This window comes from Chroicocephalus ridibundus, chromosome 11 (genome assembly GCF_963924245.1).
Source record: "Chroicocephalus ridibundus chromosome 11, bChrRid1.1, whole genome shotgun sequence".
NCBI lineage: Eukaryota > Metazoa > Chordata > Aves > Charadriiformes > Laridae > Chroicocephalus > Chroicocephalus ridibundus.
The window spans coordinates 5,675,832-5,701,873 of NC_086294.1; the positions used below are offsets into that span (position 1 = coordinate 5,675,832).

The window sequence follows — 26,042 nt, forward strand, 5'->3', positions numbered from 1 at the left end:
GGCGGTGGGGTGAGGGGCGGGCGGCGCGGGGCACGCCGGGAGCTGTAGGCCGGGGCCGGGCTGCACCTCCCGGCGCGCCGCGCGCCGCCGCGTGACGGGGCGGGGGGCAGCGCTGCCGCAGCGGCGGAGGCAGCGCGCGGGCCCCATTGTGTGGCGCGGCCGCCATCTTGTGCCGGAGGGGCTGCGCGCCGGGCCGCCACCTCTGTCCCGGACGGGGCCTCCGCAGGGGGCCGGGGCCGCCCCTTCTCCGCCCTGGGACGCTCTCCCCGGCCGCTGCCGTGCCCCGAGGCGGCGGGAAGGGCTGCCTTCCGCGGCGGCCCCCGGGGCTGATGCGCGGCCTCGGGCAGCGGGACGCAGCCGCCGCGCCGGGCCGGGCGTGAGGGCCGCCGCCGCGCCGCCTCCTGCCCCGTCCCTCCCCGCCCCAGCCCGAAAGCCGATGCCGCCACTGGACCAGCGCCTCCCCGGGCCGCGGGCGTAGCGGTGGGCGCTGCCAGCGCCGCTCCCCGGGAGGCGGGCGCCCGCCGCCCACCGGCCGCGGATCAGGAGACCGAGGGCCGGCCCCGAGGAGCCGCCGCCCGCCCCATCAGGCGAGGGTTAGGAGAGCCAGCCCCAGCGCCGCACCCCGCCCGCCCCGGCCGGCTGGAGAACCGGGCAACCGCGGCGGCCGCACCATGAAGATCAAGGATGCCAAGAAGCCGTGTAAGGCCGCGGGGCGGGGGGGGGCGGCAGCGGGGTCTGTCTCGGCAGGGGGCTCCGAGGGACGGGTTTGGCAGCTGCCTGGGGAGGAGGCTCTGCTTGGTCCTTGCGACCCTGTGAAGCGAGGATTCGGGTGATCTTACAGACCAGTGTTTGTGTTGGAAAGGCTTCTCTTTGAATAGAAAATTATACAGTCAGGTTTTTGGGGATGGGTACTGTTTTTAATGAAGATGGCCCTTAACCAGTGTACTAAACACCTGTGCAGGCGACTGCAGTTGCTACAGTTCTATTTTTTAAGGGCTAATCAACTTTTGACTTTTTTTAGAGGGAATATTTGTTAATATTGGGGTACAAGTCTTTCATTAAAATATGTAGAATGCTCCCCTTTAATAAGCACAGCTGTAATAATATTTCTTACTATTTATTGTTTTCTAGTTCCATATTTGTTTTGAAGGGCACAAACATGCTTCAGGCCCAGGTGAATACAAACAAATGTCTAAAACTGCACTTACTTTTCTGTGGGAAGAGAGAAATGGGTTGAGTAAAGTTAGTGGATGTACAAGCGGTGTTTTCCCCGTATAACAGCCCTGCAAGTCAACACACCTGCCAAACTTACACAGGTGTACCCTAGCTGAAAGGGGTGTGGGTATTACTCCACGGTTTTTTCTTTGTCATCATGCTTAAAGACTTTTTTTCAGGGTGAGTTACTATATGGAAAAGATGGCTAGTCCTGAAGAGCTAGGCCTACTGTTAGTCATATGACATGCCTGACTAATGAAGAGCATACAACTAAGGCACTGTATTGGAAGTGTGTATTTTAAATGTATTCTTTGAGCAGCCCAACAAGAAGAAACTCAACAAATGTATTTAATACAGGAAGTACTAGTGTAGGTCTAGAAATAGCTATAAACACAGAATTGCATTTGGCTGTGAAAATACTTTTTGGTGTGTTAAGAAAACCAACCCTCAATATGCATCTTATAGCATGCAATTAGCCATCACCTCATATTAGCGCCAAGTGTGTGGAATTTGCTGAATTTACTGTTGTCATGTTTTTGAATAGTACAGTTCAGACAACATTTTTTCCCTGGAATAATATTTAAGGGATGATATCAAGACTCTCAAGCAGTAAGTGGCTGTAAGACATTATAGTGGTTGGTAATTTGGAATGGTGAGAGTATGGCTGCTGCTGCAGAAACTGCTCGTTTCGGGAGTGTCTCTGCTGTGCCTCAGAGACTTGTTTTCTGTAGTGGTAGACTTAAACCTCATGTTTAAATAATGAAGACAAATGTTATCAAGAAGTTTTAAATGCTTAAATGTGCTAAATTTGTAGTTGCACTCTTGAACATGAACTTTGGTGTTGGTTGGTTCACTTTGGTGAACGTGAACAATTGGACCTGCATAAGCAGTGGAGGGGAAGAATACAGTGTCACACTACATTGTTTATTTCCTCTTGGCTCTTTAATGTATTTTGAAGCCGGTAGCTTTTTTAAAGATAATTGCACTTAATTTCATAGGCAACGAACTTTAGACTCATTCTGCACATCTCTGCTCCTGGTTAGTCACACTGACTGAAATGGGGGAGCGGCTGAATGTTTGGAGAGGAGCAAACTCACAAAAGCACTGAAGATGGAAAAGTCCATTGATGTTCAGGGATTTGGTGCCCAAATACTGCTGTTGATTTGGCTTATGTGCTCAAATTGACTTGAAGGCTGAGTTGGGCTCATAATACCACTTTTAGATTGTTTAGTTACAGATTATTTGGCTAAGACAGTCGTAGGCATGTTTCAGTACAATTGCTGAGTGGGTATACATTTCTTAGGAAAAGTATTTAATCATCTACCCTGGAGCCAAATTTGATGCAGGGGAAAAATGGTTAGTTGTAAGAGCCTCCATAGTGGAATTGAGGAGATTGCTTTAGCCTACTTTTGCTTTTATCTGTGATGCTTAGCATCATGAAGGAAAGCACAGTTGCACTAAATGCCATGTCTCTCATAAGAGAGGTGAGGGTAAAATGGAGACACCTAACAAGTTCAGAATTTCTGATACGAATGTGCTGCCTAGACATGCTTTGTGTGGTCCTCCCTTTCACATCATCACCTGCCTAGTGCTGTTGCTACTTTGTTGTTGTAAAAACTGTGAGAAATGCAGCTGAATTTATGGAACGCGGCTTCTGAGATTGACGGTCTTGAAAGAGGCTAGTAAAGGGCCATTTAGATTTGTTTTGTAGGTGATGGGAGGTGGTAGGCATTTTAAAGGAGGATAATGGAAATGCAGATTAGGAAAACCTTGTACAAAGTACTTAGTGTAGCAGTGGAAGCTGGGGAGGTTGTGGAGTCTCCATCCTTGGAGGATTCTTGAAAAACTTCCGAGGTCTTCAAGTTTTGGCTGGACAAAGCTGTACTTGACCTCATCGGGTGTTGACAACTTTCATGCTAGTGTGACTGAGAGGTTGCACTAGATGACCTCCAGAGGACCCTTCCGACTAGCAGCTGCGTGATAGCTCTTCTGAGGAAATGCCTGTGCAGAAGAATGGCTGGCAATTGTAAGAGAAACTTCCAAAGGTTATTTGGGGGGTGGAGATGATAAATGTGAGAGCAAAGAGTCTTGCGGAACCGCTGCTGTGTGAGATCTGCCTAAAGGAAAGAGAGGAGCCGCTCATTCAGAGGAAGCTCTTCATGTTGGTGGGGAAGGTGAGGCACCCCAGAGTCTTAACTGCGTTTGCATCTGTGTTAGATTATGCCTCTGCCTGCTGTATCTCACTATAATAAAAACATTTATCCCCAAAGAGATTGCTGCTGAAATGTCAACAAAATTAACAGAATGGGCAAGGAGGGAGAAGATGAAAGCAGTGATGTTTTGTCTTGTATTAGCTTTACATGGTATCCACTTGCAGATATGATAAACCTAATGAAGAGCAGTTACAGTAATTGCAGATTACCACCTGTCGTCCCACTGTAAACGTGGCCTTTCTGTACTGTGATTAGAGGTGGCTGAGTGGGAAAGCGTGGTGAGTTTACAGAGTTTGATGGAGAAGTTTTCCCATGAGGGAGACAGGAGGATGTGGCAGTGCATGTCAGATACATTTAATTTGTGTGTTAATTCTGTCCAGCCCAAATCTATTTTGAGCTGACTTGGGATATGTGAACGAAAAACCTTTTACAAAGCTTGTTAAGCAGAGGGACTCTCCAGTATCTCAAGATCTGAGGACATTTGATGTGCAGTTTTGCTCTGTAGAGGCTCATAGGCACACATCCATGTAACATGGGTACAGCAAAGGCACTTTGCTGCCTAGCCACCAGGTTAATCCCACTTGATTTAGCAGTTCAGCAACTTTTTATATGTTTCCTTTTAACTTGTCCCATTGGATGTATGTTAGCTACTTTAGTCTACTAACTGATTTAGGTGTTAGAGTTCACCATTAACTTTTACTCTGCTGTATGCAGATGTTTTAGGGAAATAAGCGTAAGGATATATGCATGTACATAGAGGAAAATGCATTTGAAGAAACTGCAAGATAGGTGTAGTTTAAGTTTCTGTGTTTATAAGCACTAACTGTGTAATAGGTCAGTAGAACTTTTATATAGTTAATGTTTTTCTTGTCAGTAATCAGATAAGAATGGAGTCAAGGTTAGTTTTATTATCAGAGGCTACGTACTGAGATGAATTGGAAGATAAGGTTTGTGCATCAGAACTGATAGTACTGCATGCTTTCATAAAGAACTGTTGCAGTGCCGGCAGAAGTAAACTTAAGTTTTCACGTGACTTCATGATCATTTTCCTTTCATGTATTTTAAGCCAATATAGAATCATGAACTGCAGCACACTTTGGCAATTGTTCCCCAAGCTGCATTTGTACTTGAAGTGCAATGGTCTTGTGTCTTAATAATATGTAAGCTTTCTTACAAAGATGACACCAAATCTGGTAGCCTGTTCTCTGCTGTCACTGACAGCTGTGATTTTTTTAATTATTTTTTTTTAATGGTGCAAAGCTCCCTGCTTGAATTAGGAGGTAGCTGCTATTCCTTGAAGGTTAATTCCTGTTAATTTAATGCAGGGTTGACCCAGACTGTTATTTTATCTCACAGTGAGAAGGAAGTATTTTAAAGGTGTTTGTGTTTCAAATGTATCATTACATTCATAGGAAAGAGCTTACCAGTAATCTGTTTCTTAGTTTTTAAAAGCTAAATTCAAATAGAGTGTTGAACTGAAGAATCTTATGCTTGACTGAATAAAGGAGAAGTAGTTAAGTCTTTGCATGTGTACTTTTGCAGCTCTGGATCCGAAATATGTGAACAAAGTCAAAGTACTAGTATGTGGTCTGGGTGGAGAACTTCGAAGGTCCTCTGCTCAGCTGAAGCAGAACCCAAAGAAAAAGAAAACACTTCAACCTTTGTGCTTGTGTTGGCATGAGAATGACTTTTTACTGTAATTATTTCCATTTGGCATATAAAGACCTTACATGATAAGATATAAGTAACCTTAAGATTGCTGCCAGAAACTATGTACACCAGGAGCTTGAGAAGTGAAAACACAAGGGAATGAGGCCTCCCTGTGTAGCACTAAATAATAATTTAAAAAACAACCAACAGCCATCAGCATGGCTTTTCTTACTAGGCAGAACTGCTGCATTATTGCTTGACCACAGCACCTTGTGACTGCACTCTTCCCATGCAGGAAGTGCTTTTCTATGTTGCAGGAAGCGGTTCTAGGGAATCCTCTTAAACATCATTATTTTTTTCACTCTGAGCAGCTTGCCTTTCAAAGCTATCTTCACAGCATGTATGGAACAATCTGTTGCTTTATGGCAAAGGTTCCTGGTTGCTGTGTCTACGTAGGGACCACAGTGGCTCCTAGCAGAGCTGGGGAGTGAAAGAAAATCTGGATTTGGAATTAAGGAGGTTGTATTTGTATATATGTATTTGGAATTAAGGAGTATTGTGATACTCCTCTTGATGTCCTAGTGGAGATGGTTCAATTTGGTGTGAAGTATCACATTAAACCATATGGGTTTTGACTTTCCAGTTTGTGTTCTACTTTGCATATTTGTCTCTTCTCAGATAATAAGAATACGTATTTTACATATTTTTAAATAGAGCCTGGCTTGACTTCCTAAAAGCAGAATGCCTGTTTTTGAAGCACTTTTATGTCACCTGTCCAAGGCAATTGGGCTTTTTCAGTAAAAAGCTCCATTCTTGCTTTTCTTTTTTTGATTTGCAGCTGACCTCTGCAGAGAGGAGCTGAACTTTGAAAAGACAGGGCACTGGATTTGTTTCTGTGAATAGCAGTTAATTTTTCAGCAAGGAATACTTATGAACTGTGTATCACTTTTTGTAGAGTCTTCCTAGGAATAAGGACAGTTATAAAGAGCAAGAGCTGAGGAAAATCTTCTAATGACCAGATCCCCATAGAGCTGCAGAAAAAGCCCAGTCGAAGCTGTGGAATGATGGTTACGGTTGCGCAAGTCCTCAAACGTGGTATCTGCAGAGCTATAAACTTGGATCGAAGGTTGTGCAATTGGCATTGGTCTCATCCAGGCACCTTTCTTTAACTGTGAGTGCCGTAAGGATCAAGCTGATATCTGAGAATATTTTTTTCAAAAGATTATGCTGCTGTCGTCCTGCTCCTAAATCTCTCACACAAAGAAGCATGACCCACACATATGAGTGTAAAAATTCTTTTTGTAAAATCCTTTCTATATTCCCATCCCAGGGTACACACCATGCTATTTTTGTCTTGTTCCAAGACAGCTTTCAAATGCAAGACTGCCTCAGAATTAAGTTTTTCATGGATTTGGGAGACTATACCAACTACAGATGCTGGTATATATGCTGCAGATACCATATGCAGTAGTGAAAACTCTTGTGCTTTGAACATGCCTCAAAAAGTAACAACATCACCTTAAGCAGACTGCTCATATATGAGCTGTAAAGTAACACACAGGTCCCTTTTATGGCATGACTTAAAGTAGACATGTCATCTCCAGCCGTTGCCACAATTAGCCTGGCTGCCCTCTGGAGGGGAAGTCTTGTAGGAAACTCAAGCATGCATAGTATGTTTTCTGAGTAGTCCTCCATCGTGAATCTCTCTGTGGCCTTATTTTAACCCTGCAAATGAAATCACTTTTTCTCAGTAATTCAAAGAGGAACTGGTGTTTTCACATGGGTTCCTGTTTTCTCCATTCCCCCTGCATCCAGATAGGATGGAGCCAAGATCCACCCAAAGCAAACTGATTTGAAGCCTACAGCGACAGGAGAGTTCACAAAGCTTCCATGTTGTGTCCACATACAGTTACATTCTAACTCTGTAGAATCTGTGTATTTCTAATCTTTAAAGGTAGCTCAAGCATGGATAAATCTTGTATCCTTGCAGTCTCAAAATCACAGCTACAGTTCAGCTGACTGTGCTCTTGCCATATATACACATGTATGTGTGTGTATATCCCCTTCTGTGTTTGGAAAAATAAATGGCTTTAATTTTTCTGGCTAGACCTGTATGTAAATCAATCAAGAGTGGCTTACATACACAAGAATCCTTGTGTAATATCTTCTTCTGGGATGCTGGTTTAAGGAGTAAGTTAACCGTACGTGGGCCCAGTTGCTTGCCAGAACTCCTCCACCTTGCAAATGAAACTTGAGCAATGTACTTACCAACCAACTCTTGACAAATGTTCAATAGAAAAATGTGCAACTTCTTGGGGTTTGTCGCAGAGGTGAAAAATGACCTATTTCTTCAGCCTCAAAATCCTTAAATTCCTATTACAATCATTCAGTTAACCCAGAAAATGGACATTGTATGGCATGATCCCATTTTTCAGCATAAATATGTTCTCATTTGAATTACGGAATTAACTTCCTTACAGTTCAACTGTTCTTGTTTTTTACTTGGTGTACAAGGCTCATAAAGCTTAAGATTTTTATAGAGTTCTGACTAATGCTATATTTGCAAAAGCCTTTTGGATCATTTAATGTGGGATGCAGTGGATCTTCTGACAAACAGGCATGACTTGCACCAAATCTTCCTTAAGCTCATTGCTTGGACTATTCAGCTGTTTCCCCCTCCCTCTTGTTGTGGAAGACTAGATCCTGGTTATTTAGTAGGCCCACTGAGCAGGAAGAATCCCAAGAATTTTAGGTGGAACTTGGCTTGCTGTGTTCTGGGCTGGATTGACTCCTGCAGACACTTTCTGGTCTGCTGGGTGAATCAACTTCCCTTCTTTGGTTTTGGTCTTGTGACATTGTTTACAGCGAAAGGGTGAAACTTATTTGGATCGCTTAATAAACCATCAGTTAATTGTGGTCAAACGGTAAGATGACAAATTTTCTTCTGTCCAGAGTTGCAGTGCAAAGAAGTCATGTATGCAGTTGTAAAGGCAATTCACATGTGACCTTATGCTCAGTCTTATGCTTAGATCTCAGCTTCATAGAACAGTTACCAGGTTTATAGAACTTCTTTATTCCCACTTGGAGCTAGATTTTACTCACAGAATTTATCCTTGTATTTAAATTTTGTTTTTCAAGATGAGTAAGGTTATTGACTCAATATTTCTTGTTAATATCTGACAATATTCTTCAGACATCCATTCCTGAAACTTGAGGAAACTTTTAAGCTTCTTTTCTTAACTTTTGCACTCATGTTATAAATGAACTGGCACGCAGCCATCCTTGACTAAATACATTAAAATATTTTGGTAGGGCATTCTTTTCAAGGATAGATCCCACTGGTGATGTAAGTCCAACATAATAACATCTTACTCGTGATGAACATGTTAACGTCTTTTCAGTTTTTTTCCTGAGTTTCATGCTTCTATAATATATGAATTGTATCTGAAGAAATAAATTTAAACTCTACAGAATATTTAAAAAACCAAAAACAAACCAAAAAAAATCAAAGCAAACAACCCAGCAAGTGATAGTGTCAGTCGGGGAAATAAGAACACAAGCTTCCCAGCTGGATGTTCAGGATCTTTCTTAAACTTACAAATTAAGTTTTAAACACTGTTTCTGGAAGATGACAATGGGGGAAGCCTCAGGTGAAGCTGTTGACTTTGCTGTAAAGTTGCTGAGTATCTCTCTTGCCACATGCAGTTAGGAAGATTTATTGATACAGGCATGTTCAAATCATGGTCCCAGATGACATAAACCACAGAATCCCTGTTAGGAATTCCAGTCACCCCACAAAAGTGTCAAAGACAAAATACTCGGGGTTTAGCATTGTTGTTTTGTAGTACAGAAATTCCCCCTTCCTACCCAAGGTACAAAAAAAGAAAAATGGAACCCAGATGCAATAATAATAATTTTCTATCTTGCGTATGCATCTTAGTAGTACCTTTTGTTAGCCCTTTGTAACTTCAACGGATATATGAACAGCTCTCTTCAGGTCCATAAATTGGGCATCTTAACTGTGTCAATTCTTAAAATGCGTGCAAATAAATTAATGGTTCCCTCTCAAACAAAACATGTTACGTGACCAAAAGGTAACTGTTAGAGGAGGAATACCTGTCCTGCAGCTCTTGTCAGCCATAATGTGTAACCTGCTTTCTCACGAGTGTGCATTGCAGTCTTTGTGCTAAACTGTCAAAACTATTCTTTTAGGAGTGAAGGTTACTGTAATCCTGTGTTCTCAAAAAAAAAAAAGTTGAATTTTGTTGATGAGTTGGTGTGAAAGATACAGTGTATTTTGGGGAGTTTTTACTTGGGCTTTCTGAGCACATGTGACAGCATTTAAATGTGTAAATACAGTTGCTCATTTTTTCCATTCCTGTAACCAGAGGGATATTTAAGATCACGTAATGGAAATGAGTACTAATTCTTTGTTCCTGTGAGAATTTTTGTTAACATCTGCCTTGTTGAAAGGTGTAGCATTGGTTTAGTCTTAAGTTGTTACATGTGTTGCTTTTGCTTTTTAATAAAACTAATCAATCAATTCTTGTATCTTCACAGCTTTCCCATGGTTTGGCATGGACATTGGGGGAACTTTGGTGAAACTTGCATATTTTGAACCTATTGATATCACTGCAGAGGAGGAGCAGGAAGAAGTTGAAAGCTTGAAGAGCATTCGCAAATACCTGACTTCCAATGTAGCCTATGGATCCACTGGCATTCGAGATGTCCACCTTGAGCTGAAAGACTTAACGATTTTTGCTCGAAGAGGAAACTTGCACTTTATTCGATTCCCAACTCATGATTTGCCTACTTTTATCCAAATGGGAAGAAATAAAAACTTTTCCACACTACATACGGTGCTCTGTGCCACTGGTGGTGGCGCTTACAAGTTTGAAGAAGACTTTCGCACAGTAGGTAGCCTATCTGTCCTCGTACCGAAGCTGATGCTAAAAGCGTTGCTGGTGATGGGTTAAAATAAGCAGTGTTTTGAAAAACTATGGAATGCTCAAAGATTATTAATTATTAATTTGTTTTTCAGTCTTAAGTATGGTAATCTAGAAATGCGCTTTCTGACATCATCATAATAAACATGAAAGTCTAATGCTAACAGCTAATTAGAAACTTACATTAATGCAGTGAAATGCAGGACACCTTTGTGGAAGTTAGCCACTTTCTAATCTGTGTTTTCTCTGATTGGAAATGTTCTTAAATTGCAGAGGTGCTTGAGTCATTTTGGATTTTCTTTCCTAAGCAGTCTTTGATGATAGGTTTTCAATGTTTGTGGGTGGGATTATCCTCATTAATTTAGTCCAGTGCATTGTTTAGAGACCTGTGACAAAACATGTATCTCAAAACCAGTCTTTTTTCAGCTGCGGAGTGGTTTGGGGTTTTCCTGAGGTCTTTTGCCTCCTCCCTTGACAATTGAAATTGATCATTTGTTTAGATGCAGTTTCTGTCTGAAGATAGTTGTTACTGAGAATCTCATCACAGTATCCAGTGTGCACATGTCCTAGCTTTAAAGTGGCTGCAGACCTCTTGTGCTCCTCGAAACAAGAAGACTTTCAATAGCACAAAATGTTTTGTTTCAAAAGTCTGCTTGTATTTCCATTCCTGTGCCAGTCTTGCGTTGAGCTGGTACAGCTCTTTGTGGAGTAGGGTCACAATTTCTACAGCAGAACTAATTCATTACCTAAAACCCCACAGAAATATTTTATGTTGGAACAGTTCCCTGATCTGCTCAGCAATGAAGCTTTACAGTTGTGCCATGGCAAGAAAAGCTGAAGGGGCCTGGGGGAGGAGGTGGGGACTGGCAGTGCTGTGATCTGGTACTGATGTCAGTGTGCAGTCCAACCTCATCCTCAACTTCGTAATCGGACTGCAGGCTGCTTTCGAAGTGTGAGCTCATCTGATTGAGACAGACTGTCTGGGTGTTTTTCCTCTTGGATTAGCTGCCTAATTGAACACTCTAACTGTTGCAACTCTGTGCTGCGGTAAGGGAGAGAGGGTGATCACTCTTGTTGTGGAAGCCCGGAGTTAAATAGGATTAAGAATAGTGTGAAATTACAGCCTTCCTGTAATCCACAACACCTGTTAAATTGTCTTTGTGCTTTATGAGAGAACAGCAAATGTCATGTGCGAAACTGAGGAAGAACTGTAATGAGCCTAAAGTCCCATGGAGTTTCTGACCTGTGGTTTTCTCATGATCTTTGAAGTGTTAATAAAGTTGCAGGGATACTTAGTATGATGCCACTGAGGTTTTATCTTAGGTTTTTATCTGCTGACATCTTAAAAATTACTGTTTGACTTGAAAGATGGGTGAGGAAACCCACAAACCTTGAAAAGATGTGCAGGTGTGTGAGTTTCACCAAGGTGACACTCAGTGGGGCTTCTCGGTGACCTCTTTTTCATTTAGATTGATGAAAAATCTTGCTGAGTTATAAATACCTGCTTTGTGCTTACCAAAGCAGATGTTCATACTGCCTGTCTATTCTTGATTCAAGTCTGAGGTCTAGATTTACAGTCAGAGTAACTTCTAATTGATATACTCAGAGTTTACCTCAGAAAAAGGTAAATTACTGTTCTTTGTTAGCTTTATAGTGGGATTGAAGTTCCTGAATTAGTCGCCTGAGATAGCTTCTTAAAGTTAGGCAGTACAAATATACTGATAAATTTGTAGCATGTTTAAGCAATGTTAAAACGTGTTGACACTGGTTTTTTTCTTTTTTAACACAGATTGGAAACCTCCAGCTGCACAAACTGGATGAGCTTGACTGCCTTGTCAAAGGCTTATTGTATATAGACTCTGTCAGCTTCAATGGCCAGGCAGAGTGCTATTATTTTGAAAATGCCTCAGATCCTGAGAGATGCCAAAAGATGCCTTTTAACCTGGATGATCCATACCCGTTGCTGGTTGTTAACATTGGTTCGGGAGTCAGTATTTTATCAGTCCATTCCAAAGACAACTATAAAAGAGTAACTGGAACAAGGTAACTTAAAAACCTAAGTTGAGGTTGTTACTCTGTGGAACGATGCGCCTTCTGTTTGCAAAGTGGCTCCTCTCCCTGATTTCCCTCACCTATCCCTTCCCTCACTCTGTAGCATGGAAAAGTATTTTATCTTTAATTTGCAGCTGCGTTCATTGAAGCCCATCGCCGTAGTTCTGTTACTGAGAAGATTTAGCCAGTATCTCCTTTATCAAACACAGAGTGCTAGAAGTGTTCCGTAGTGAGTGTTTTATAGGTCTTAACTTCAGATAATATGTCCAATGAACTTGTGTTTCTCTTGCTCCACATGTTATACAGACAACAACCAAGGATGTCGTCATGCCAGAGTCAGTGGCATGGTGTGGGTATTTAGGGAGTTTTAGTCTCTGATTAAGTCTTCCAGCTTACGTTTTGAGAATGTATAACTATTTATTAGCTCTTACTGTATGGTTAGCTTCTTCTAAATGACTTGTATAAATGTTAACTTGATAGCTGTTTGTGTAGTGAACCTCGAGCGAGAAAGCAGACAGCTTGATGTCTTAAGTTGAAGGGCTTTATCTGGTCAAATTTTTCATCAGACATAAGAATCTTTGGTGTGAGGAAATACTATTTAAAAGCAACTAGTTTTCTTTCTTAGTCTAGGTGGAGGGACCTTTCTTGGTTTATGCAGTTTGTTGACGGGCTGTGAAAGTTTTGAAGAAGCTCTGGAAATGGCATCCAAAGGAGACAGCACGCATGCTGACAAGCTGGTTCGAGATATTTATGGAGGAGACTATGAAAGATTTGGCTTGCCAGGATGGGCTGTAGCATCTAGGTAAGCAAGAGATCTTTTTGATGGTTGTATTGCTAGTTTGGGGGGCTTCAAACACAAGACTTAAACTATTATTGCAGAGGAAACTATTTTTTGCAAACTTCCATTGTAGTCAAGTTATGTTTTCATACTAAAAGTATATTTACTCAGTTTTCCTGAAGATTAAAGGCCACATGCAACTGCAGATGCCTCCGAGCTGGGTATTTGAAGAAACCTCATGTGGTATGTCATATACAGCTTTACATGAGTCAGAGGGAATGTGAGGTGATTACAGGAGTGGCAATAACGAAGTGCAGAGGAAAACCAAAGCAGATTACTTCTTGACTTTCTAGAATCTTTTAGTAGGGACACTGTCTACAGGGAAGGTGAGTGGAAGAAGACATTTTTGTTGCTCTTACAGTAGTATCTCTTCATTTATTTTTTTTTAAAGACTCTGCTTTTTATTGATACATGGCTGTCCGTACGGGCACCTGGCATAATGTTTTAACTACTTTTCTCACTTATGAAAGGTGTTGAACATAAACAGTTTGCACCATGAGAACGAATGTGTTTTTCTGACAATTACAGAGGATTTTTGTCATAGCTGCAAGTTTTATTTCCATTGTGGAAGGTTATTGGTGATACTATAGCTTCTCTACCCTTAAGAAATGTAAGAAGAATAAACTTTGGGAGTGAAACTAATATGTATGTAAGAGACTTCATTAAATCTTTGCTCTTATTCAGTAGTAAGAAGTCTTAATTCATGGTAACTTAATTCTTCTTCCTCTGAGAAGGGAGGCCAGCTGAGTCCAAGCCTTTTCAGAGAGCGTATGCTGAGAGGTTTTAATATGTGCAAACTTTACAATTCTAGTCAATACATCTTAACTGTTTGTGTATATAGATACTTTTTGTTCTCATTTACTTTTTAAGATCCTTAGGATCTTTAATGAATGTTTGAGTTTTAGAATAATCAGCCTTATGTCTCTTCTAACTGACTTTGATATGGTACAGAGTCTGTAGCGGTAAAATACCATGTGTAGATATGGATTCTTGTCTTATTTCTTCTTTTTTGTATAATTTGTAAGAAAATATCTACTGTGTATTGTAATGGAAATGTCCTTCTAATCTAGAATTCTTTATTTATACAACCTAAATAGCAGTCTGTCAGCTGTTTATTTTCTGCAAGCATGAGAAGTTGGAGGATTGACCAGTCAGACCTAGGCATTGACTTAACTTACAGTGACTAGGTTTGCAGAGTAGTCTTGCCTAAGACTAAGACTACTTTTCGCTGTGTTTGTGTCTTCATGAAAGTCAACTATCTGAACAAAAATATTTTGTTGGTGGTCGTTATTGTAATAAGATGGACTGTTTGCTGTGAAGGAGTAAATACACACATTGTACTATCAGTTGTCAAATTGCTGTGTTTAATAGAGACTTAAAAAGGGAGCACCATAAGAACAAACATGAGACTTAAGTTCTGTTATAGCATAAAAATCACTTCTGAAATTACTTCGAATGCATATGAATCACTCCGTACTTAATGGAAATTTTTCCTGTTACAGTTTTGGGAATATGATCTACAAAGAGAAGAGAGAGTCTGTTAGTAAAGAAGATCTTGCAAGAGCCATATTGGTCACCATCACCAATAATATTGGGTCTATTGCCCGGATGTGTGCCGTAAATGAGGTAAAAACATCTGACAAGGAAATGATCTGTCTATAGGTCTATTACTTGGTTTCAGATTAAATGACTGCTGAAATGATGTATCTTTTTAAACCTTTTAGTATGTTCTCAAATGAAATGAAGAAATTCATGTAGTATTAAAGAATTGGTTCAGAATATTTTGACTGTCTTTGGAGAAGTGGGACAAGGAGATATCTTTGCCAATGGGGCAGTAACCTGAAGAGGAGGTCTTCACGCTAGCTTTGTTAGGGAATGGAGCCCAAAGCCTGCAGATAAGCGAGGGAGCAGGGGAGCACAGGATGTTGTGACGAAAGGACTTCAAGTCCCCTTGTGAAAAGAGGATGATTGTGGGCCCAACTTAAGTCTCTGTACACAAAGACACGCAGCATGGGATACAAGAGGACCTGTAAGTCCTGGTTCTCGTGAGGGACTATCCCAACCTCTATTGGAAGCATTAACATGGCAGATCACAAGCAATCCATACTTCTCAGTCTGCTGTGGACAATTTTCTGACACAAGTACTAGGCAGGCTGACCAAGCAAGCATGGTGCTGGGCCTGCTCTTCATGAGTGAAGAACAGGTCAGGAATTTCAGTGGCAGCCTTGAAATAGTAGAGTTTGAGGTCCTGAGAAAAATGAAGAAAGCAAGTAGCAGAACAGAGACTCTAGATGGACTTGAGTAGAACAGGATTCTGGTTTGGGGGGGGGATTTAGGAAGCAAGATCTTGTGGGAGATTGTTCTAATGGCATAAGGAGCCCAGAGTAGCTTGTTGATCTTCCAGAACAGCATGCTCACGGCAAAAGCAGAAGGGTGGGGTACAGACTGGCTAGGGAGAAGCATTGCAGAGGAGAGGTGGGTGCTGGCAGAGAAGTTGAACTGCACATGAATCAGCAGTGTACATGTGCAGTGATGAAGGCTGACCTTGTACTGAGATACATTAACAAGGACATAGCAGGTCAGAGGCGGTGATGCTTCGGGCATGACATTTTTCCCTTCCTCCCCAACCACCATCATCACCAAAACAGCAGCAGTAACAAACTAGAACAAGTCTAACAGACAGATTACCAAGACAGGGCCCTGCTCTGGAGCACCTAACGTATGAGAAGACACTGAGGGATCTGGATTAAGCCTGAAGAAGCTGGAGCCTGAAAGGGTTGTGTCTAGCTAGAGAGAGTTACAGGGAAGACACTGCCAGATACAGCCATACACAGCAAACGGATGGGAAGCAATGGACACAACTTGTGGTATAAGGGAAAAAAGTTGCTCACAATGAGAGTGGTTAAGCCTGGAAATACGGACTCAGAGAGGGACTGTGGACTCTGTCACCTTTTGGAGAGTTTCAAAACGCGTGACTTGAGCAACTTGAAGTTGCTGAAAGACCTGCTTTGAGTGGTGCGTAGGACCTGATGGCCTCCAGCAATTTCTTCAAGCTGAAATTATTCTCTGATGAAAGCTTGTAGAAAACCTTGCTTCTAGTTGAGCATTATTTTTAATTTTTACAATTCTTGAGGCTTCAAATTGTTTTGACACCTGCCTTCTTACTGGTTGATACAGAGTCTGTTTCCTGCCATCTTCTGTTTCTCAACGCTCTGCTAAAAAGAACCAGTATACATTCAGTTTCAATATGATTAGCATGGACAGTCAAGAACCTATGGAAGAATACTAGATATAGGCATAGGAGATATCGGTGTTTGAGCACCAGGGATTTTCTCATTCATTATCAACAAACTTTGGATAAAGTGAGGTTTAGTAACAGCTTTCCTAGAGAAGACTAAGGGTAACTTGATTCAGAGTTCTGTTTAAAATCTATGGAGGTGATTTAGTCTCAGAAATATCAGCAACGTTGTTAGCTGCAATAACTTTTGCTGAGGAGCCAGACTAACATATTTTTCTGGTTTTAATATTGCAAATTCTCCCTCAGTTTCCTCCTCTGTCTTTCTCTCATGCCTGTCTTGGCGAAGTGAGTTAATTTTGTGGGTGTTGAGTTAATTTTAGCTTTTTTGCTTTATGGCAAAGCTTGATAACAAAAGAGTTGAAATGGGGGTGAAGTTGACAGTACATACTAGTAGTCTGAGTGTGAGGCAAATGTATGCAAAGGGTGGGGGTAAAGGAATACAAATCAGAACTCATAAATGGCACAAATTAGCTTTATTCCAAGGGTTTTTTGGTCTAATTCCAATTATGTCACAGAACTACAAATCGTAAGAAATGATTAATAGGGATCCACAAACTAATATCTTGAATTGATGTATAAAGATAAAATGGATTTAATTATTTTGGCTTCCTGCTATAGAGCAGAATTACATTTGTTTGGGTAGTATGTTTATTCTGTCTTCCCTGTCTTCACTGCTCAAGATGGTGAAAAACAGTTGCACGTTTTGAATGCAGGTTGAATTGTCATACTAGTTTTTGTAGCAACTTAGAGAAGGGTATTCATCTAATATAATTAAGCGCTTATTTAAGCACTATGTTAAGCACTAACACAATTAAATTTTCTTTGGTTCTTGCTCTCATATCATTAAACCAGTATTTAATGTTCCTTCCACTTAATGTTGGATTTATTTCAGTGAATGGGGGAAATTGAACAATTTTCACTTTTTCTTACATTTGACTTGATTAAAATTCACAGCTCGCTTCTACAATTTGAGTCTTAGTCTAATCTTACACTGAGGTATATTGAGGTCTGAAGATGAAAGGAACATCTGTTACGTCTTACTGTCTTCGGCTTCTTTACAGTGCTGCCTTGTTGCATATGGATCAAGCAGCATTGTACAGGGCTATGAAGGCATTGAGTCTTCTCTACCAAATATAAGTAATATGAGTATAAAATAAGTACTTTTCATTTAATTTCACTTTTAGCTGGGCTGTTTCTTTGGCTTAGTTAAAATGCTCACTTAATTTAAACAAAAATGCTGCTTCTCTGTAAATTAAGTCCTTTAATTCTTGAGGGTTGCATGTTTTTTCCTTTTCCCCAAGTATGCTGTGTTTTAAATTTTGGAACCATGTTTTAATTGTGGGTTGTTCGGGGTTTTGTGGGTTTTCTGTTTGTTTTTTTTCCTTGCTTGAGACGGTGTTCTTTCATAGCTTTATTTTTCAAAGCGGTGTTAAAGAGTGAAAAGACTTAATCCTTTGCTGTTTTTCTTTTCTTAGAAAATAAACAGAGTTGTGTTTGTTGGCAATTTTTTACGTGTGAATACTTTGTCAATGAAGCTTCTTGCATATGCACTGGATTACTGGTCAAAAGGCCAGCTGAAGGCCTTGTTCCTAGAACATGAGGTATGCCATGGTTTGTTTATCTGTATGTATTCTTTTACCATAAATCAAAAATGCACATATTGAGTAGCTCGCATACGTGTGATAACCTGAGACACCAAGTACTCCGTAAACCTTGGAAGTCAGAGGAGGTTTCTCATACTGTGTTGGTTGTCTGGGGACATTTCTCTCTGCCAGGGAAGTACTTCAGTCACTTCAGAGTATCTCAGTTCATGCTATAGATTTTTGGAGAGGGACAAGAAAATCTTAAGCTCTGCACTAAGCTTCAACAGCCTTACCTTGCTTTTGGGTGGCAACAGTAGTAAGTATTGTATTTCAAAAGACTACGGAGAGATCTAAAGTATGGGCCTTTGAAATACTTACATTGTTCTCAACTGAGCTTGAGCAACATCCTGAAAGTTGAGACTGCTTTTAACAAGGACTGCTTTCCTACTGCCACAGATACACCTTAAATTTGTTGTTGCAGTTTTATGCTCTGGGACTAACCTGCTTTTGGGCAGCTTCTGCGGTCTAGGTCAGTATGTAATGCTGAGAGGGTTGACCTGTTTTGGTTAAAATATAGGCAACTGGTATTAATTACCTGGGAGACTTATAGCTTCCTGGCAGTGGGCTGGCAATTTTTGTCTTCAATTTGTTGGTCTGCAAATATTACAGCATTACATCTATTCCCTTTCACTTGATTCTAACAGCTTTTTTCCTTTATGGCTTATCCTGAGACAGACAGTAGTCTGTGGTGGTGCTAGTGTCAGCAGTAATAGCAGAATGGTTCCTTGTTAGTTCTACCCCCTTAAAATTTTTCTTGGAAAAATTTTCAATTCTTGCATTTGGTCAAGTGTAGATTCCAGACACCTCTATATTCCACAGTTATAGGGAAGGGGAACATCTTGTTTTCCCAGAGGGAAAAAGTAATCCAACAGGAGAAGGTAGTTTTTTGTATGCAGGTAAGTATACAGGTCAAAAAATGGTGTTGAAGCTTGGACAAAATTCTTAAAAAATGTGAGGTGCAGTTAGTTTAAGAAAATTCTGATTTGTACCTTAGGAATAGTGTTGCTATGGATATTGAAGATCCTTTGGCAACCAGCTCCTGTAGGAAAAACAAACCAAACCTGATTTCCTTGCTTTAGGAGCCACTGATGCATGTCTTAGAAGTCCTGCAGTGTATGGGGAGGCTTGGGGTGAAATCTCCTAAAATTAAATGAGATAAGGATAAAATGTTTATTTCACAAAGCTTTAAAAAATTATTATGAAAGATTGTATATTGAAAGTGTATGGTGTTCTTTCTGTAGCACTGGTCCACCAAATGCTTTGTTGTCATTGAAACGTGATTAGTGCAGAATTCAATACCCTACTTGAACCTGAAATATTTTTTTGTTTGTTTTGAACAGGGATACTTTGGAGCTGTTGGTGCTCTTCTTGGGCTGCCAAATTTCAGCTGAGATACCAGATGTCACTACACTGAACTATTTTCCATCTGAATGATACTTGTTTATGGCAATGGAAACTACATCTGGGGAGGGGAGAAAAAAATAGCAGATTTTCTGTAACTCTTTTTAAGAAGTGATGAGCTACTGAGTATTGCCATTATAAGGAAGGGGGTTTCATTCTGTTGGGCATTGATAAATGAAATGTGTGGGGATATCGTTTGTGTTCTTTGGTACATGTAGCCAATATCGAACTTCTAATATGCAATACATCCTCTGAAAACAAGCTTCCAGAGGAAGGAATGCCAATCCTTTAAGTGCTCAGTGTGTTAATATTGCAAGTTTACTCCTGAGGCTTTAGGCCCATCAGTTTTGTATATAATTGGTGAATGAAAAATTATTTTTATTAGTTATACTGTGTTATGAGCACAATTTCCCATGTGTACTTCAGAAAGCAACTTTAAAAACAGTAAGGTACTATCTACAAGATGAGGAAATTGTAGACAATTGCTTCCCACAGTAAGAATAGTAATTATTTTATTTTTATGTGTAATGGAAATAATATTAATGCTTTAATTTTTCGTGGGAAGAATAGAAACACAAAAAATCAGCCAAAGCAGCAGATTTATGCAGTTGATGTTTTGAAGGTTTTGTGAAGGTACTCACTTGTCCTCTTCGTTTATTTGAAGATCCCCTCTGTCTTTGGTTGGATTTGGAAAAAAATTGATGAGTGAAGGCAGGTTTGGGGGGTTGGGATTTTTTTTTAAGGATGTGACTTCCAAAATGCCTTCTGTTTTTTTTCGTGTCTCATTAAATTTGACATCATGCATCCTTGTAAAGGTACCAGAAAGGCTGAGAGAATTGAAGAAATCCTTATAAAACAGACTAAAAATAGGATCTCATAATTCTGGTGCTTTGGCTTATTTCTGTGGAGATTTGGAAAATTTCTGCCCCATACTACCAATTTGAAAATGTGATTTTTCCTTAATTTTGTAAGAGTTGATCAGAATCTAATTAGATGTTGAAAATGAAAGGTTGTTAGCTTGCTTCTGGATTTGGAAGTTTGTTTTTAAAAGTTGCGGACTGCATCAGAGTTTGTATTGCAGCACCAAATGGACCAATATTTAGTGCACTTGCAATATGGAACCATTCATCAAATTGTGGCCTTGGGATAAAATCCGTACTCTAGAACTGATCTTTGGGTTTTTCTGTATACTTTTAAAATTTACAGTTGTGATTACTTTAATAAGTTTAGCATTGAAGCCAGGGCATGAGATGTTAAACTTGTAAGAATATTATACAGTCATTAACTATATGACTCTTTGTAGACTAAAGAGCTACCCAATTTTATGACATCATTTTATTGTTAAATATTTCCTATAAGTGCATGAGGAGCAACCAGACTAGAACACATTTATATGTTGAGTTTTAAGGTGTTTTTAAAACTGATTGCTTGAGTATTCCACAGCATGGCTGTGTTGTATTCATGGACACATCCACCTAGTGTGTTACAAACCTCTATGTGCTATTTTCAGTCTTCTCTTTCTTTTCTTAAAATTGAAAGCCCCATACTAACATCATGTGGGTTGTGGTTTGTTTGGGTTTTTTTTAATTTCTGTGGTCCTTTAAGAGTACAGTAACTTAGAGTAGCCAATTCATTAAGCCCAATGCTGATTGCAAATGCAGTTCCATTTATTGCTGTTTTTTCTGGTACTCATACTACATTTCTGTTGTGCTTGCTTTGATGTTTCGTTGTAGACATAAAAACAAACAAAAATTACACTGACAGTTCAACCAATCTAATGCTAAATCAGAGCATTTCAGAAAATAAGTGAATATGGTTTTTATAGAATGTCTCTAAAGTGCTGTATGCCGTTCCTTTTAAGTGAGAATTGACTAGGGAAAATAACCTTTATTTGGTTATAAAACTTTGTAAAACCTTTTTTCTGAACATTGTGACAGCCTCCTGAAAATTTTGCAGATCAACTGCATATTTTTCTTGCAAAGTGAGGTACTTAAGACACATACTACAGCTTGATTAGAAACAGTTCCTTGAGACCATATTTATTGCTACTTCACTTCTCATTTTCTGATACTGAAGGAGAGCTGCTCTTGAAGCAGTAGTTAGAAGTTACTTGTATGTTTAACCAGAAGCATATGTAGAAGATGATTACCTAATGACTGTGGTTAATTTAAACCATTTGAAGTTGATATGACCTAAGATACATTTTTAAAGTTAATTGTACAGAGTTACAGAATAAATCAATGGAGTAATTCTTGAATAGCAGTACTGTATAGAAACTACTGTGAGGATCAAAAAGTATGCCCTACCTCTGTTTGACTTCCTTGAGCTTCTAAAAAAATTGGCTTCCTTTTGCTAGTTTTATCAGCACAATTATTACTTCATTACAAGAGCAACCAGAGAAGTTTTCAGGCCCTACTGTAAAGCCCAGGGGCCCTGTATTTAAGCCACGTCTTTGGTTTCATCTCATTTTCTCTTCAACTTATTACTAGAGTCTCCAAAGATTGACTCTACCATCAGTAGAAGTGCTAGGCATCACAAATAGCTGCAAGATAGGCCTTAAAGTCTTTTCATATAGATTCTCTTCTAAATGGGTTGAAAAGGCTTGGTTTTTTTCATGCAGATCACTTGAAGTAAGTTGCTTTTTCCTGATCGTCTCTGTTTTTACTTTCACCATTGCCATTTCTTTTCCTGAAAGCTAACTGGTTGAAGCAGCTTTAGAGTGAATTGATTCAATGAAGAGTAGAGAAAATTTGAGGTTTTCTCAGGGCTACTGTTGTCTTTTCAAGTGGAACCACTTCTAGAGGAAAGTTGTGTGAAATTTCTTCTTCTAAAGTAAAGTGTAAAGCTCATTTTGAATGTGTAATCGTTTTCAGCTCAATCAGCCATGTGAGTGCCTTTTAATTTTTTCATATAATGCCAGTTTCGCTGGTACTTGGGACTTTATCCAGGAGGTTTCCTAAACAGTGTTGCTTACAAGAGAAATGGCAGATATTTTTATTTGCCATGGAAACGATCCCTTCAGTCCAGTGTAGCTAGGGATGCCAGGAAAACAACATCAGGTTTCTGGCTTCCTATCCCTGTAGCCCTTATATTGGGGTAATGCTTTTGCATTTCATGGTCTCATCCCTCCAGCTTGGTCTTTTTAAGTATTATGCACAGTTTTATTCTATCAGTAAAAATCATGCAAGTTTTTAGTCAGATAAGTATGGATTCTTTCTGGCCAAAGTAGTTCATTTTTAGATGAAGCTATTCCAAGTTGATATGGCTGTTAAACTTAACCACTTTCACCTTTCGAGTTCTACTAGGATAACTGCAATTTGAATGAGAAGGGAACAACTTCCACAATACATTTTAAATATTTAGCAAGCTGGAATGAACATGTCCTCAGCGTTCTTTACTGAAGGTAGCAGAGGTTTAAGTATAAACACTTCTTCATTCTTTTAGTAAAGCCTCAATAAATGTAACAGTTCGGAGAGAAGCAGCACTGGTACACTTCCTTTGTCTTATAGTTTGGTCCAGATTTTCAAAGGGTGTTCAGATATCTGACCTGCCTTTTGAAGATCCTTCTCTCTCTCTCTCTCTCTCTCTCTCTCTCTCTCTCTCTCTCTCTCTCTGTTCTGCAAGTAAGCACCCGTGTGATTCTACCAACACCTCCATTCATAATCTGAGAGTTACAGCATGGAAGACCGCGTTGTCCAATTTATTCTCAGCTTATATATTCAGAACAAAAGCTCAGTTCTGGCTTCTCATAATGAATTAAATATTCCTTCAGTAGTACTGTGAGATTTCTCCTTGCATTTGAGTTGATGGTAGTATACATGCAAGGTGATTATATTGCCTTTAAGGGTTGTAATACTAGCTCTTTGTCTCTGTCCAGCAGAGGTCTTCAGGAAGTATCTACTTCCGGATTAAGTTGCAATAACTTCTCATTTCTAAATGTTTCAGAATAACAGTTGGAACTAATTAAAGTGTCTTCTATCAAGAGCAAATCTGTGCTTCTTAAAGACTAGATGGTGTCTTATGCACTCAGTCATCAACTTATGTTAATACCTAAATTTGCATTCAACCTATTTTTAAATATCACTCTCGCTCTTAATGTTCTGGATACTAGATGGCTATAATCGTGAGGAAACAGTTCGGTTGAGTTCAGAACAGAGATGAAGGTCAGTGCAGTTCTGTTGAGCTAGTTGTGGTCAGCTTTTTATCCCAAGTCCATTTGCGCACATAATGAGAATAGTGTTTGCCTAGAGACAGGGCTTTCTGGATTACGTAGGTTTAAAAAACATGTAATATGTAATAGAGCTTTGCTTAATTTAAAAAGTGAACAAAAATCTGTGACTCAGATTAGAAGTATTTGGCAAAGAGCTATAGATCACAGCACAGAGCTAGGAACGCACTCGACACATACAGTTACTGTTTTGTATTAATTTTTCTGTTTCCTGTTAACGCACAGTGAGAGGGGGAAAACTTAATCGTTATGGATAAAATGGGTGAATTAAGGCCTCAGACATGACCGTGGGAGATAAAAAAAAAAAATGCTTTATTACAGTATAGAGGGATAATTCCCTGCTTACGTTCTTTCAAGTTTTACTGATATACTCCAAAGTACATTGCCAGTATTCTGTCATCTGTGATAAAATTACTAATTGTTTTTTAAAAGTCTGCAAAGAAGCCTGTTTTATTTTGTTTTCTTCACGCATATAAAGCATATTAAGTATTCTAAAAAACACACTTTCTGAAAACATCTCAAAAGATGCTGTAATATATTTGTAACTATTAATGTGCTAATGGAATATATTTGAGCAGTCTAGGCTTGCATAACTGAGTGCCAAATCCTGCTTACTTTAGTTACTTGAGTAGATGATTCTCTTAAATGTGGACTGTTTTAAACTTAAGGAGCAAGATTTGGCCTCAAGGTTTTCTGCCTGGGGAACACAGTAATGCTACTTGGCATATTCCTGCTGGTGCTAAATCATTTGTTGAAAATAAAGATTCTAAATAGAAATTGTAAATAAAATATTTATGGCCTGGTCCTTTTGACAGACTTAAAATTCATCGTTTGCCAATATTTTTTGGCCTTATTTCAAGTTTCCCTTTTTTGTTTCTTTTAGAGTGTGTGGACTGTGTTTATTAATGTGGCAAGTCATTGGCAGGTTTGGCTTCCTGTGCTGCTTTCTGTAAGGCCCGTAACATTCCCCTTGTGCGCTACGATACAGATGGGTTTTCATTGCTGGATTTCAGTGTTATCCTTCGTCTTGTTTTGTCATTGTGGCTGTTCAAACAAACAGTATCAAGTGGAACATGATTGGCTTTTGTTCTCTGCTAAAACATCAAGAAAATCAGCCATGACCGTAAGCGTTTGGGGAAGGTGTTGAAAATCCGAAAATACCCATTTAAAATAATTTTAAAAGCTAAATATGTTAATTAGCCTTGCCTATAAAATAAACTGGAATATGATGTATCAGTTGCTAATCTTTGCTATGAATTGCTAGCATTTCACAGTTCTTCTAGCATCAATTTCAGAACATTGTAAATACAAGCATTGGGAGGAGGTATATTAGTTTCAGCTTGTGCATTATAAAAGAATTTAATTATAAGACTAGTGAATTAGTATTTTGAGACATATTGAATTATGACATCTAGAACATGAAAATTAGTGTGTTGATGTTATAGAAATAAGATATACAGGGCTTTTGATAATCTGCACTTTTTTACGTTTCTGAGTTTTGGCGTTTTAACAAATGAGTATTTAATTTTCCATCTACTGTCTCGTCATATGCAGGCCTTCTAATCACCAATTGCTGTCTTCAAATATTTGTTTTAGTTAGTTAGCAAAAGGGACAGGCAAATTTATAAATCGTAAACCCCTGTAGGATGGAAGTTCTCCGAAGAGCCATTTGGTTAAGTTGCCTTATTGTGTTACATTGCACTCTCATATTTTGTCTCCACTTTCTTGTTTACTGTTCAGACACTGAAGATGTGATGTAAAAATATGTGCTACAAATTTTTATTCATAAGTTACTGATTAATACCTTTGTCACCTGTTAATACAGCTCTTGTAAATGATAACTTTATGCCATCTGTAATACAGCTCTTGTAAATTGTTTAAATTATTTTTCTTTTTATAGATTCTCATTGCTGAATGTACAGATTGGATCCCTTTAATATGTCACTGAGTAATTTTGTTGGGGCCCAAATATAGCCAATGCTGTAATTCATCCCATCGAAACTGTAAATAATTCTTTACTGCTTGTTTGCATGAATGAAGTTTGGATTTCGTTTACTTTGTCATAACCCAGCTCCTCTGTGATGGGCCTACTTTTTACAGTTTATTTTCCTGGTTTTATTACCGTTTGTTCTGTATGAATGTTGAAACAGTACTTTGTCTTTTCCTAATAAATAATTTGAGATTGTTCATTGTTTTGCCTGTGTTTCTGGGGTTTGAGGGAGGGATTTCTGGGTGTGTTTTTTTTTCCTTTAGGATCATAAATTGCTGTGATACTTGATACTGGGGGTTGTGACATAACCTTTTATACTAAGGAAACACGACTGGTATGGTTTTCATGGTCTTTTATTCCTCTCCTTTAATAAAAGCCTATACTTCACAGTTCTTAGATTCCAGTCCTGGTTTTGATGTTCTAAAGAACGCTGGTTTTGCAGTCCTGAAGTAGAAAGCGTGCTGTGAAGCTACTGGAAGCTTTTGCTTTCCAAATTAACTTGAGAGCACATGCTGATTCACGCACACAGGTAACTCAGAGTGGCATTTTTCCTGGTGAATAAAATACT

At 39.5% G+C, this 26,042-nt stretch overlaps 1 protein-coding gene across 2 annotated transcripts; it reads left to right on the forward strand.

Moving 5' to 3' along the window:
- The first annotated feature begins 55 nt into the window (after positions 1-55).
- Positions 56-25,673, forward strand: PANK3 (pantothenate kinase 3). 2 transcript variants are annotated; one of them, XM_063348973.1, is made up of 7 exons: positions 56-699; positions 9,639-9,991; positions 11,814-12,067; positions 12,702-12,878; positions 14,417-14,540; positions 17,688-17,813; positions 19,196-25,673. In XM_063348973.1, the coding sequence occupies exons 1-7, from the start codon at positions 672-674 to the stop codon at positions 19,244-19,246; spliced, it is 1,113 nt and encodes a 370-aa protein (XP_063205043.1). In that variant the 5' UTR covers positions 56-671; the 3' UTR covers positions 19,247-25,673. The 2 variants fall into 2 exon arrangements, with proteins under 2 accessions (XP_063205043.1, XP_063205044.1); XM_063348974.1 differs by lacking the exon at positions 56-699 and adding an exon at positions 1,161-1,174.
- Positions 25,674-26,042: the final 369 nt, after the last annotated feature.